Below are 15520 nucleotides of genomic sequence, written 5' to 3' on the forward strand. Positions count from 1 at the left end.
CATAAACCCCCTGCTAGAGTACACTACTACTTTAATATTTCAATAAGAATCAATGGAGAACCCTGTACACTCTCGGTCCACCAGTCTGTGTTTTTCTTCTCTCTGTACTCTGCAGATGTTCTGAATGAGCTGTTTAATTTTGTGGCTGTGTGGTTTTACCTTTTGGCTAATCAAAATGTTGCTTTTTCCAGTGGCAGAACAGCTTTGCAAATGAGCCGAGATCTTTCTATTCAGCTTCCCCGGCCTGATCAGAATGTGGCAAGAAGTCGAAGCAAGACTTACCCTAAGAGAGTAGCACAAACACAGCCAGCTGGTGAGTCACGGCGCCCCCAACCCATCCAGTGGCCTGTGGTTTTCTCTTAGGGGGGTGGTGTGAGTCGTGCTCAGGTGGTGACTATAACCATGCAGTTTTTATTGTTAATACTAGAAATTTTAATTTGACCTAGGAAACATTCAAGCAGTCAATAATTATTAAGTAGACAAGTAGTCAGATTGAATTACCATGACCTGCTTAATGCCTGGACTTTCTTTTCGAAGGGGTTTTATTTGAAATAATGTCTCAACGGAGTAGTTTCTTAGTTCAGTGTATCTGAAACGAATTCTTTTTTTTTTTTGCAGTTTTTGGCCAGGGCTGGGGCTGCGTTTGAACCCACCACCTCTGGCATATGGGACCAGTGCCCTACCCTTTTGAGCCACAGGCGCCGCCCCTCTGAAACGAATTCTTAACAAAAGTCTTAAAAAAGCACTATAGACATAACTTGTATACAAACCAATTGGTTTTTGGTTATTGTTGATCTTTTATCATGAAATATAATATAAGAAGTGCAGAAGATACACATATGAGCAGACACACACATACACCCCTACCTCGCACAGGAGGCTCAGTGTAGCCGGCACCCCCAGACGTCACTCATGGGTCTGCCAGTGGTCACATTCTCACCATCTCATTTCCCCAGTCAGAAGAAACTACAGTCTGCCTTTGTGATAATAATTTTTTTCACTATAATTTTACTACTTATGGAACACTCCTTGACCAAATTTATTTTGCCTATTTTAACACTTTATGAATGAATCCCGGTATGTGTGCTTTTATGTCTGGATTTTCCTGTTGATTAGGTCTAGCGCATACTAAAGTGAATTCATTTTTCTCACCAAGTATTCTGGTATTTGGCAATTTCCCCATTCTACTGTTGATGCACATTTGGGTTGTTCTGACTTTTTGTTTTGAGTGTAGGCTGTTTCCTTACTAAAGCCACCCAATCAGTTTCAATCCACGTTCAGTGCTCAAAGCTCACACAATTCCACGGTGAAAGAACGCTACTGACTTTGGTTTGTGGCTTTCGTACCGATTGCCCTTATCTAACGCCCTACAGAGCCTTTTCACATTTATTATCTCCTTTGAGCCTCTCAATAACTGTGAGGAGGGACAAGGAAAAGGTCATGTTCCCACTTCAGAGGAGGAAGGTGTGATTCCAGTGGTTATGCAGAGGGGAGGCTGGGACAGGAGCCCAGGTCTCCTGGTTTGTTCTGCCATGTTGTGTAAAGTGAATGGGATTTTTAATAATAATAATTAATACCCAAGCATCATGTGCACATTGACACAGCATTGTGACATCCATCACTTCATGCCAAGCCTCTGAAGAAGGTGGGTGTGATGCTGCCACCTCACCTCCTGCTCCTAAAGTCAAACCTGACCATATGTTCCCTCCTCTCATGGGCTAGGAGGGAGTTGAATTCTTTCTTACGGTTCTGCAGTGGCAAAAATAAAACATTTGGCTCTGCATTTGATTATCTTGACATACATTATTATCTTTACCCACATTTGGCTGATGGGGAAACTTAGGTTTAAAGGGACAGTCTGGCCAAGTTCACTGTGGAGCAAGTGCACTGAGCACTGGTTTCCAGCTTGTATGAGCATAGGGAGTGAGCATACACTTGGGTGAGGCAGGTTTTTACTTACAGATAGGCAGTAAGGGCCGGCAGAAGCCTGGGGTCCATTGTGAGCTGGTCCCGCAAGCTGCCTGGGCAGATGGGGCCTTGGTGGCATGTGGCTGTGGGCACCTCAGCCGAGACCCAGAGGCAGCCTGCTCTGGCCTGTGCACCTCAGGCATTGAGGCTCATGGGGCTGAAGCTTTGAGAGGTGTCCTGATTTCAGGGGGAGAGGAATGAAGTTCACGGTGTTCTGAGTGGTTCTCCCTAACTCAGGATGTCACGTTTTTCACAGAAAGGACAGGAATAAGGCCTGAGCTGTTTTGGGCAGTTCCTCTCTATTTCAGGATGTTGGATTCTCAGGACATTCTACGATTATTCTTGAGAACTACAAACAAGAAAGGTGGGAGAACTGGGTCAGTCCAAGGCCACCTGGAGAACCATCTGATGATGATATAAAGTGTGTGGCCTACGACAAATATTCCTGTCCTCTAATGCCCCGTCCTTAGGTTACTATTTTGTATTTGTCTTTATACATGCAGCCTCAAATCCCATTTGGATCAGCCACAGTGTGGTCATAATTAATAAGCAAACTTTGAGATCCTATGCTATTGCCAAAGCACCAGGCCTCATAAAATTATTCTGAGACCAGCAGAGAATATCAGAAGCCTTCCCTGCTTCAAATCAACATTGCCTCCCACTTGGGCTGCAGGAATTGCACGTGCTTTTTATATAAACTCATGCAGGACTTTTCTGCTCCTCCTGTGTTTTTATGAAAATTTCTGCAAATAATCTGCCTCTCTTAATACTTTTTTCTTTTTTGCTCTCCTTGGAAACATAAATAGTGGAAGCTCATTAATTTAGGGACAAGTTGTTTTTTTTTTTTGTATTTGTCACTCTCTTGGTGTCTGCAGATATAGACAAATGCAGCTTTCATAAAACAAATCTGGACTGAGCAGTCATGTCCATCCCAGCCCATGTCTGAGGCCAGCCTCTCAGTTCTTCTCTGTTGTGCCCTAGAGGAGGGGGAAAGAGCCCTCTGCAGCATCGCTGTTGTGTTTGTGTATTAAACACAAACATAGACACACAGGTGCAGCAGTTCACACCTGAAATGCTAGCACTTTGGGGGGCTGAGGCAGGAAAATTGGTTCCAGGAGTTTGAGACCAACCTGAGTAACAATCAGACACCATCTCTACAAATAATAGAAAAACTAGCCAGGAATTGTGGTGGGTGCTGGGTAGTCTCAGCTACTTAGGAAGCTGAGGTAGGAAGTTTGCTCAAGCTCCAGGAGTTTGAGGTTCCAGTGAGCTATGATGATGCCAGTGCACTCTAGCCCAGGTGACAGAATGAGACTGTTTCAAAATAAAAGACAGTCTTTCAGTAGGGGCTGACTGATGGTATGGATGGGCCAGGTGGCTAATGCCCAGCCCAGGCTTCACTTGAGGACAACCTCCTAGCATCTGGTGGATCCTTAAAAATTGTGACATGTGTTATGCTTTTATTACTGTACAAATACATGATTGCTACAAAAGTTAGAAAACGTATAGGTTTGGAATGGGTTGCTTAAAAAAAACAAAAAAAATTAGAATATTCTTGTCAAAAAAAGAAATAGAAAAACTTTTTTATATTCAATTCCATTCTGCTAGTATTAGTACTGTATTACATAGCCTTTTAGTCATTTATATATCTTTTCTGTGCAGATGGTGTGATAATGTTTTTCAGCCTACTTTTTTTAGTTACTTATATGTCATGGGTATGTTCTATGCACTTCATATGTCTTTAAATGTACTCACATAGCACCATTTTAATGTCTGTATGATTTTCTGCTGTATAAATAGATGTGGCATAATTTATTCAACCAATCTTCAATTCTTGAATATGTAAGATGGTTCAGAATTTGAAAACCATAAATAAAATAAAACTAAATATCTTTTTAGGGATATGTAGTATCTTTAAGCATTCATGACTATTTAGTATATATTTTAAACAATGGTGTACAGCCATCATTTTCATTCTAGAAAGAGAATTAAACAATGCTGGTTTAAAATCTAAAACCACAGAGAGCACTTACGGTTTGATTTTGAATGCTTTTAGCCTGACTTTTCATTCCTGGGCTCCACAAACATTGCAAGGTGCCCTGGGACCCAGAGATGACCCTCCCCTTGGCAGTGTGATTGTCCTGGGTAGGAGGACCATCTAGCACATGCCAGTGAGCCAGTGTTACAGTTGCTGTCTGGCATATATGAAGGTTGTTGTAGGGGAGAGATTAAATTTATTTCCCTTTAAAAAATGTTACATATTTTTCTTCCTCTAATTCAGATACCCTCTGCTTTGAGTCTCAGCTGAACTGGCTGGTAGGAAGCCTGTCTGAGCCACTGTGAACTAAGGCTGTGGTCAGCTTCCACCTCAGAGCAGGATATTGAAGAGGGCCCTGTGGTCCCCAGCTGCACCTGTCACTTCTGTGTTCTCTGTCAGCATGCTTCTGGTCCTCGCCCTCCAGCCTCGATGGTGGTGGGGGTATAGTTTGGCATGAAGCAGGCCTAGGGCCCGTGTAAGGTGGGTGGGCTCTGTGATGAGGCCATGGGGACCTCTTGGGCCTCAAGGTCCAGCCTGCTTTGGGAGACTGTACCACTAGGCCTGCCCTGTCCTTCCACCTTCTATTCGGCAAAAATGTACTTACAGTTTAGATAGAAGATAGATTTTTTTTTTTTTTGATGGAGCCTCAAGCTATCCCCCTGGGTGAGTGCCATGGCATCACAGCTCACAGCAACCTCCAACTCCTGGGCTCAAGCGAGTCTCCTGCCTCAGCTTCCCAAGTAGCTGGGAACACAGGCGCCTGCCAGAATGCCCGGCTATTTTTTGGTTGCAGCCATCATTGTTGTTTGGCGGGCCCGGGCTGGAGATTCGAACCTGCCACCTTTGGTGTATGTGGCTGGCGCCTTAGCCGCTTGAGCCACAGGTGCCGAGCCAGAAGATAGATTTTTTAAAAAACCTTCTGATAAGGCCAGCTGTTAATCTTCATAGTCTGAATCTTGTTGGTATTCTCTGTAAAATAAAATTTTTGGATGGGCAGTGCCTGTGGCTCAAAGGAGTAGGGCGCCGGCTCTATATGCTGGAGGTGGTGGATTCAAACCTAGCCTGGCCAAAAAAAAAAACTACAAAAAAAAAAAAAATTAGGACTATAGTTTTTGGAATTACCAGCACAAGCTCTCACTTCTCATTTAACATTTGTATATAATAAAAAACAAGTTGCTGTAGAAATGAGATTGTTGCTCTTTGCTGATTTGGGACATTCGTTTGTAGTATGTGACAGTTTAGAAGAAGCTCTTTTCTTTCCTAAGTTCCTCAGACTAATGGACTATTCCCCTTAAGCTGCATCTCCATTCTCTGCCAGTTTAAAAAGCCTTTTATTCACCTCTCAGTTAGAACTAATAAATGCACTGGTAGCTAAAAAGCCATCATGTTTGGAATCCTCCAAGTTCAGGCCTTGGTACCTGTATGAGGAAGAACATTCCATCGTGGAGAGCCCCACACCCGGCAGCCTGGGCCCTTGCAGAGGTCAGCACCAGGGCGGGCAGCCAGAGTGGTCCTGGACACCTGAACTTGGGTAGAGCTGGGGGAGCCAGGGCAGGAGGAAAAGGTGCGTGTGGGCGCAACTCCCTCTCTGGTAAGGTCGTGGCAACTTCCGCAGGTGGGTTCTTGTCAGAAAAGAGTTTCTGCAATAAATAGACAACAACAACACAATATTTGTATGTCCCATAATTAGCTCTAAGAAAAGTAATTGGTGACACCACCTGTGGTGAATAAGCAGGCTATGATTCTCTGCTGCAGCATTTCAAGTTCTTGAAGATGTCCTATTGAACACGGAAGTGGTAGCATAGTCTTTGGACTGTTGAAAAGAAGATAGGACAACATCCTGGCATTCCCATTCCAGCTCTGTTGAAAGGTCCACAAATACATCACCTAAAAAGGCATGAAAGTGATTTCTGAGGAGGGCTGTGCCCAGAGGGTGATTTCTGAGGAACGTTGTGCCCGGCGTGTGATTTCTGAGGAGGGCTGTGCCCAGAGGGTGATTTCTGAGGAACGTTGTACCCTGCAGGTGATTTCTGAGGAGGGCTGTGCCCTGCAGGTGATTTCTGAGGAGGGTTGTACCCATTGTGTGATTTCTGAGGAGGGATGTGCCCGGTGTGTGATTTCTGAGGAGGACTGTGCCTGGCGGGTGATTTCTGAGGAAGGTTGTGCCCGTTGTGTGATTTCTGAGGAGGGCTGTGCCCGGCGTGTGATTTCTGAGGAGGGATGTGCCCGGCGTGTGATTTCTGAGGAGGGCTGTGCCCGGCGTGTGATTTCTGAGGAGGGTTGTGCCCGTTGTGTGATTTCTGAGGAAGGTTGTGCCTGGCGTGTGATTTCTGAGGAGGGTTGTGCCCGGCGTGTGATTTCTGAGGAGGGCTGTGCCCGGCGTGTGATTTCTGAGGAGGGCTGTGCCCAGTGGATGATTTCTGAGGAGGGATGTGCCTGGCAGGTGATTTCTGAGGAGAGTTGTGCCCGTTGTGTGATTTCTGAGGAGAGTTGTGCCCGGCGTGTGATTTCCGAGGAGGGCTGTGCCCGGAGGTTGATTTCTGAGGAGAGTTGTGCCTGACGTGTGATTTCTGAGGAGGGATGTGCCCAGTGGGTGATTTCTGAGGAGAGATGTGCCTGGCGGGTGATTTCTGAGGAGCGCTGTGCCTGGTGAGTGATTTCTGAGGAAGGATGTGCCCAGAAGGTGATTTCTGAGGAGGGCTGTGCCTGGCGGGTGATTTCTGAGGAGGGCTGTGCCCGGTGTGTGATTTCTGAGGAGGGTTGTGCCCGGTGGGTGATTTCTGAGGACAGATGTGCCCGGTGGGTGATTTCTGAGGAGGGTTGTGCCCGGTGGGTGATTTCTGAGGAGGGCTGTGCCCGGTGTGTGATTTCTGAGGAGAGTTGTGCCCGTTGTGTGATTTCTGAGGAGAGTTGTGCCCGGTGTGTGATTTCTGACGAGGGTTGTGCCCGGTGGGTGATTTCTGAGGAGGGTTGTGCCTGGTGGGTGATTTCTGAGGAGGGTTGTGCCTGGTGGGTGATTTCTGAGGAGGGATGTGCCCAGTGTGCAGACAGCTGCTGCTTGGCCAGGCTGGTTGTCTCTGGACAGCAGGGTGGGTCTGGTGTGGAGAATCTTCCAGTGCTTCCAGAGAAGTGTGCAAGCTAGGTCTTTCTATAAGCTTTTTACAATTTAAAATATTGGTGAGTAATTTCTTTTGTAAAAAAGTCTGTGTGTTAAGTTAAATGTTCCTGGGGGGCAGATTGGGCCTGAGGACGGCCACTTTGGGATGTCTGACTGGCAGGTGACGTGAATGGCAGATCCATTCCGTCCGTTGGATGATGCCGCCTGCCCTGGGGCTCACAGTGGGCTTCTCCAGCATTCCTGGAGCATCAGCAGGTTCCAGTCCGACACCCAGGTCCTCCAGGCCTGAGCGCTCACTAGATGGTGGGTTCCAAGGCCAGCGATGAACCCAAGGCTAGCGGACAGCATCTGTGTGTGACCTGAGGTGGGTGCAGCCGAAGCCGGGGAGGCAGAAACGCTCTGATGCCATGAAGAATCATTTCACTTGATACAGCGTAGCTCCGGGCTGCTGGAAAACAGTAGTGTCAAGAAAGAAGGGAATAACCATGTGACTGAGCCCCTCTCTGGTTGGCCTGTCCGGTCAGATTTGAGGTAGCAGAGGTCAGCTTGGTGTGTGGCAGTCGGATCGTTTTTGTCCAGGAAGAAGGAAGGCAGGCCGTGGGGGAGAGAGCGGCTGTGTCGCACCAAGTGACCGAGGCAGTGCGCGCTAAAGTGGGATCTGGTAAATTCTTGGTTAACTTCATGTACTAAGCATGGAAGAGTATAAAGCCAGTTAAGCAGGCTCAGCCCTGATTTCGCCGTCTGTCAGGCGGGGACATTACCCACCCCCCATGAGTTGTCTGGTGGGGATGCGGTCTCAAAGGGCAGAGCATCCTCCTGTCTGCTACTTGTGGGGGCTTGGCACACATTAGGTCTTTTCTCCCAAACTGAAAGGAAGCCTTTCTATGTGCTGTGAACCATTGTCATTGTTTGAATTATATTGGCCATATATGGAAGATACTATATTGAGGTGCTGTGAGCTTTTGAAAGTGATGGGTATGGAGAGCGGGGCTTGGGCAGGAAATCAGACACCCTGGAGTCAGGGAGTCCGAGCTCTCGCTATGCTGGTCTCTGCTGCCCTCCTGCCCTCCTGCCCTCCTGCCCTCCTGCCCTGAGAGATCTCAGTGCTCAGGGTGCTGTCAGGAGGCAGAGACAGGAGCACAGAGTTGGGGGCTTTTCCCAGTTGTGTCCTGCTTCTTTCCAGAGTAGCCCTTACTCTAAAGCCTTTCTTAACAATATGGTTAAAAAACGCACAACATCAAATCTACATTCTTAACCATTTTAAGTGTAAGCTCAGTACTGTTAAATATGAGGTCAGACGGTTAAGTTCACAAAGTCATCTAGAAAAGCCATCTAGAAAAAGTGCTACATACCTCATTGCTGAACATCACTCTGGTCACCTTGAGGTACTCCCCTTGGCCATCTGGTGACTGTAGTGATATTCAGTAATGAGGTACGTAGCACTTTTTCTAGAATGAGTTCACGAACTTAATTGTCCAGCTTCGTATATTCATGTTGTTGTGCAACAAATTTCTAGAACATTTTCATCTTGTAACTCTAGAACTACACCCACTGAACACTAATTCTCTTCCCCTCCCTTGGTGACCATCTCTCTACCTTCTGCTAGTGTGGTTTCGACTGCTGAGGACACTTCCCACGAACGCAGTCACCTCGTGTTCACTCCAGCACCTGTGTCCCCACCCTGCTCTCCTCCCACCCTAGTGTTCCTGCTCTCCAGTCACCTGGGCATTTTTTATGACTGTGAGTCAGAAACAATGAAGTTCTTGTGGTGTATTCATAATAGTGATGGCATTGTCTAGTAGTTTTAAGGATCACATGCTTAATCATTCCATCTCACCCAGAGAACTTTCTGTGTGGAGCAGATACTAGAAGCCGAAGGGAGACAGAAGGTAGAGCCGACAGGGTTAGGGTTAGGGTTAGGGTTAGGACAAGCAGAGCTGTTGAATAAGTAGCACACAGAGGCCGGGGCTCAGGATCAGAGCAAGTTTCTGAGTTGGTCCAAATCTCTGAGTTGGTCCAAAAAGTTAGCAGATTAGCCACTTTACTTCTGCACCGTGAATAGACCTTTTGCCGTGTTGTCATCACAGAGCTGGACACTTCCTAAGCATCCGTTAGTAGGAGATGGGCCTAATAAAATAACACATGCACTCCATCCCCCCACATACCCTGCGTCAAGTCCCATGTCTCTGTGAGGGTTTGAACTCGAGTTGGATTCCACAGTCCCACAGTATTGGCTGTGAGGGGCCCAGCCCCACCAAGCAAGAGCATGTTAGTAACTAACCATCACCACACATCATGGGGTGCCCGGCCCTGTGCTGGACATGCTTCATATGGTATCATTAGGGGATGCTGTGATGCAATGTTTAGGTCAGGAGGTGAGGCTGTGATGCAATGTTTAGGTCAGGGCCACAGAGCTGAGGTTTGGTTGTCACTTAGAGCCCACAGTATAGTAGGGAAAGACTGAAAAAGAATGTGACAAATTTGTGTGTGTTGATAGGGAATGCGCTCCAGAATATAGTGTGAATAACAGGGGTGGGGGAGCAGGGCCTCGGTAGTAGATAACTCATTTCTATGATGCAGAAAGACAAAAGTCGGTTGAGGGAGTGCGCGTTTACAGATGGAATGGCAGGCAGGAAGCGCTAGAAGCTGGGGACAGCAGTGGGCTTTGGGAAAGGTTTCTGAGAGAGTGGGGATTAGGAGTGACAATGCATTTTCATTTGAATTTTTACCATGTACTTTTTAAAAAACCCTGCAGATAATTGTCACGAATGTATTAAGTGCACAAATGCTCATGCATATTTCCGGCAGAGAGATTTTTGAAAAGCTCAGCTAAGGACACTGATGTTGTACTAAGAAGAGTGCAGTGGGATTTATAGAAAAAGTAATGGAATAATACATTTTTGTACAAAATTCAAATGTTAGCAATTTCTAACATGTTGTAACAAATACAACCTGCGTCTTCAAGGAGAGAGGCATGAGACGCTGTCATATCTGGACATTTTAATCCGGGGTTACAGTGTAGACGATTGTGAACGGGTTTCCAAGTCAGAGCACACTTTGTTTCATGAGGAGGACCAGGGTGGGACTCAGCGCTTGGATCAGCTGCAGGAGAGGCCAGTCACTTTGTGCAGAAGGGCAGAAAACTGAGGCCTAAAGAGGTGACGTCTTTTGCAAGTGTGGAAAGTCATGGACCTCAGAGGGCATCTGCCTGGGAACCACTAAGCACTGAGGACAGTTTGGGAAAAGTGACGGGGAAGACACAGGGAAAAGACAGTCTCCTTACAGCAGCTCTCCCACACATGGGGCCTCACGTAGGTATGAGGGTTTTGTTTGCTTATCAGGTCAGCTGCGAACGGGAAAAGGAAGACATTAGTATAAATATTCACACACAGGAATGAGAACATGGCTTTGGAGATGATTTCTGGAAAATATAACAAAGAGTTAACTTAGTTTTGGAGAGAATGTGACTGGTTCTCTCCTCTCAAGGTGACAAGTCAGAATTAGATAATCTCCTAAGATATGGTCCAGCTCTGTGACCTCACTTTCTCTTCACCCTAAACCTCTGCTCTGCGGGAGACGTGGTTGCCTCTCAACTGATGATTTAAGCCTCTGCATTAGGAAGGCACTCAGTTTGGTGGTGGGGGAATACAGATGTTATTGAGTATGAATTAGTTGTACTTGATTTGAGGAGACTTGAATCCCCTAGCTTTACTGTAGCCTGTAACTCGTCACTCAACATTCTGAGCTTTTATTCCATTATCCACAAAATAAAGGAATTCGGTAGATAAGCTTCAAAGATCTCTCTTCTTCCTAAAATTCTCTCATTTGCTCTTACTTGTCACAGGGTTGAAAGGGTTGAAAGGCCCAAATGTGAAAACAGACCAAAGAAATTTTAGAAAACTTTTTTTTTCAAGTATGGTTTTTACCACTCGGAAGACTTACAAACTTGTGAAAAACATCTTTTCAGATTCCAAAATATATTTTTGTATTGGGAATATATAGTAATGTTTGTGTTTGGAAAACCTGTTAGCTGATTTTTTTTTATAACAGCGTAAAGTTCAAATAAAACTTTCATTGGCATATTGGAATCAAATTAATTGTAAGAACCTTGGCTTTCATACATACACAGTTTTAAAATTATTCTTTTAGTGCAAATCAACCAGATGAATGAGCTTTTACCTCTTTGGTTAACTCATTCTTAAACCTTAGTGCTGTCTTGTTGGGTAAAAATTTCAAAGAAACGCTCCATTTTAGAGAGTTTTGCATACCTTTATCTTTTGACTTCTGTGTGACTGTGACCTCCGACTAGTCCTTTCTTGAACCTGCTTGTTCTTTGAGAAGTCGGCAGTGGGACTCGCTTACCTTGCTGTTTGTTTGCTGTCGCAGCTCCTGATTTTACGAACCAGTTAGGCGCATTCCCTGCTAGCCCTCTGTCTTCACAGGCAGGCTGAGGACCGCGTGGGCAACAGGTCCTGCTGCGCAGATGGTGTCTGAGGGTCCCACACCTTCGTTGTACTGTCAGATTCAGGATCCACTGTTGGGTTTCTATGCCAGCATTTTCTTCAGACTTCAAGAACTCTGTGGTTGATTTTTTTTTTAAGGGCTCTGCTCACTTTATTTATTGGCATCAATATGAAAGATGTTTGGGGTTCCTTGAGCCTTGAGCTCTTTTGGTAGGTGTGAGGGGATGAGGTAAAGTAAAATAGAAGGAAGTTCATTCACTGAGGAGCAGGTGCCCACTGGGCACTGGGTACACTGCGCTGTGCGGAAGGGGCAGGGACACCACCCTCTGTAGCCACGGCCTTGCCCTCTGGGGAAGCTGCCAATCACGTTCCTCATCTATAGAGGGTGAATTGGGGCCCAGGGGATGAGTCACTTCATTGAGGGCAGCCATGCCTTTTGCAGCCCAGGGTCCAGGTACAACCCTGAACAGTGAAGCTGGCTTGCAGAGAAAGAATGGAGTCGGCTCCCTGAGAAATGCTGGGGGGGCCATGAAGCTTCCAGAAGAAGGGAGACCTAGGATCCTTGAATAGCAGACTCTGAGATCTTGTGTCTTTTCCACAAATCCCTTTCTAATTTGAGCTGTTCCTTGCACCAAGACAATGGATGATGTCACCGGATAGAGTCTTTTCAGTATCTGTGTGAGGAAGGGGGCAGTGTTCTCAGCTTCCCTGCACGGGAACTGAAGCTGAGAAACATTGAGGACTTGTCCGCTGGTACAAGGATGGTGAGAGCAAGTCGGGATCTGAAGCCGGGTCTTTGGAATACTAGACACATGCTTAGAAGGGAAATAGAAAATAAGAAAGGGGAAAGGTCTAAAATGACTTGCAAATACACTTCCTGTGTTTTTCCCCCTGGGTGTGATGACTTATTTCAGATCAAGCTTGTTTTAGCAGATGTTCTTGAGAAGACAGCACATTCCGCTCATTCACAGTGGAGCAGCAAGGCAGCCCGCTTTTACCTGAAGCCATTTCCTACAGAAAAGGTTTAAGCTCTTTGGGCATCTTACCTAGCAAAGAGGGGGGAAGCAGTGCCGGGGTAATGCAAGGAGCTCTAGGGAGGTGGCACCGTCAGGTACGTTTGCCCGACTGTCTTTGTTGGTTCCTTCTGCCTTAAACATGATGCTGACTTTCATTCTGTAAAAGATTTATTAAGACGAGGCAGGTCCGGTTAGCTCTTCTCTACGTTAATGTTTCCACCGTTTTTGAGCATGTTTAGCATTCCAAGCATAGCTACCACAATTAAAAAGCAGGCAAAGCTAAAGGCCTATGATGGTGAATTCGAGTTAAAATCACAGCTTTGGTGAGTTTACACAGATGATACATTTTTCCTTTTCTATCTCATTTAACATGAATTTGTTGGCCACTTCTTTATCGTAAGACTCTATTTCATGGAGCACAGATAATCAAATAAATCTTGGTCGCTAATATATAGGAACTTAGTTCTATAAAAATAATACAACAATTAGTCATTTTGCTATTACTACCTGCCAGGCATGTGCTGAGGGCTTTCTGTAAGTCATCTACTTTAATCCTCCCGTGCAGTATATAAATAGTTGGTGCTGTCTCCATTTCACTAATGGGAAAACCGAGAAGAAGTTTAAGAACTTGTCCAAGATGGCAAGATCAGTGAACGGTCGGTAAGTTGGCAAAGCTAAGAAACAACTCTAGGTTTGTATGAATACTTAAATTAATACTTACCAAGTATCAAGCAGGGAGCACTAAAGGGCTGTGAGGGTCCAGAAGGATGATTTTGCTTATGGCTACTCCATGGTGCTGTCATAAATAGGTTTTAAAGGATGGGTCGATCAGGGCAGTAGACTTCAAACTAAGGCATGCAACCCCTGGGGTGGGCTGCGTAGGGGAGAAACAGTATCTTTTCCACACTTATTGCTAGATTCATGGTGGAGGCCCCATAACAAAAGACAGATTAATCAGAGAAAAGCATGCCAATTTAAGATAAATTGTACACAGCACGGAGCCTTCGGAACTGAAGACTGAAGGAAATGGGAAGTCTGTGTTTTTATGGGTAGTCATGCAAAATATCGATTAGAGTGCAAAAGGTGTCATCTAATGATAATAAACCCGGGAACTCAGAAAGGGCTATTTGTTTAGGTTCTTCTTGGCACCCCCATTTTATATCTTCTCCCTCTGGGCGGGGTAGGACATTTGTCATAGGAGGGATCTTCAGGGGAGCTAGGAGGGAAGAGGTCAGAGAGTCACCTTCCTACATTCTGATGACCTGTTTCAGGGAAGAATGGCAGGGGATTGGGAGGTAAGAGTGGCCTTTTTCTGTTGTTTTCTCAATTGCCAGCATGCCATAATTTGGTGTGTTCTGTCCTGAGCCCAGCCAGGTAGGGAGGGTGACACATGTAGGCTTTCTGAGGGGTGTATGTGGGCATAGACGGTTTTGACTGAAGCAGTTTCCAGATTCTCTTTCCTAAGAGGAGTCTGCCTGTGGTGCTTCCCGGCCAGGCTGGTCCTTTTCTTCCGCCTGCCCTTTTACAATGGACATTCTCCCATTTTATAAAAGAAAAACAAAAAACCCTTTCTTCCATCTGGAATCTATTGTATTGGGCTTTGTCCTTAAAAGTTAAACTCCAGGGCTCGGCGCCTATAGCTCAACGGGCTAAGGCGCCAGCCACGTACACCTAAGGTGGCGGGTTCGAATCCCCAGCCCGGACCCGCCAAACAACAATGACGGCTGCAACCAAAAAATAGCCGGGCGTTGTGGCGGGCGCCTGTGGTCCCAGCTACTTGGGAGGCGGAGGCAGGAGACTCGCTTGAGCCCAGGAAGTTGGAGGTTGCTGTGAGCTGTAATGCCACGGCACTCTACCCAGGGGGACAGCTTGAGGCTCTGTCTCAAAAAAAAAAAAAAAAAAGTTAAACTCCAGGACTGGTGCTGGGAAAGTATATGATTCTAATTATCAGGTGACACACACTTTTCTAAGCCATTTTCTCATTTTGGCTTGCAGTAAAATTAAAGGGGGCCCAGTGGATCTTTACCTGGTAGGACATTCAGAACAATTTTGGGTAATTTCAGTACTGGACATAGAATGCTTTAAAGGTCCTTGGACATGGGTGATGTCCTCATAACAGAATTCTTATGTGACCAAGTTTTCTCAGCATTGAAAATCTATCACAATAAAATAAGAATAGAATTGTTGCTAAACAATTCCATTCTAACAAAAAATAATATTCTCAAATGAATATGATGTATGTAATTGCTAGAGAAGTAAAACTATCCCATTTACCTCATTCAGAATTGCTTTCCAGTAAAAATTTACTTTTTATGTTTGGTAAGTTTTCAGTGTTAGTGTGGCATACTAATAATATGCTACTACTAACTGTAATGGCTTAGTGCAGAAGGAATTTTTAGCACTTAAGAATTTATGGGGGCGGTGCCTGTGGCTCGAGGAGTATGGTGCCAGCCCCATATACGGGAGGTGGTGGGTTCAAACCCAGCCCTGGCCAAAAATTGCCCCCCCCAAAAAAGGAAGATTTTAATTATTTTGTCACAGAAGTATGATGTGGTGATAAAAACTTTCAAGCACAAAAACCTACTAGGGGATGTGGAATTGAAATGCAAATGTTAAGTGGAAAGTGCTAGGAAACTTGAAACTGCTCAACAACTCATCTCGTGCATTTTTTTAAATGGATGACGTATCAAATTGCTGTGGTATTTATTACACTGGATACATTGAAGAGAGCCATGAAACAGTTCCATTTTAAAGTGTCAGTATTTACCCTGCAGATTACATCCTTTGGTACTATTTAAATTTCTGATAAAAAATGGTAGATGCGGCTCGGCGCTTATAGCTCAACCGGCTAAGGCGCCAGCCACGTACACCTAAGGTGGCGGGTTCGAATCCCCAGCCCGGACCCGCCAAACAACAA

General features: G+C 45.6%; 1 protein-coding gene across 1 annotated transcript in view; it reads left to right on the top strand.

Moving 5' to 3' along the window:
* Positions 1 to 15520, top strand: part of EPB41L4A (erythrocyte membrane protein band 4.1 like 4A) — a 218119-nt gene that overhangs the window by 146248 nt on the left and 56351 nt on the right. The window contains exon 12 of the mRNA XM_003788920.2: positions 192 to 313. Coding sequence (XP_003788968.1) covers positions 192 to 313 — 122 coding nt within the window. The remainder of the gene's footprint in view (positions 1 to 191; positions 314 to 15520) is intronic.

The sequence above is a fragment of the Otolemur garnettii genome, unplaced genomic scaffold (assembly GCF_000181295.1).
Source record: "Otolemur garnettii isolate 467f Iridium unplaced genomic scaffold, OtoGar3 scaffold00030, whole genome shotgun sequence".
NCBI classification, from domain to species: domain Eukaryota; kingdom Metazoa; phylum Chordata; class Mammalia; order Primates; family Galagidae; genus Otolemur; species Otolemur garnettii.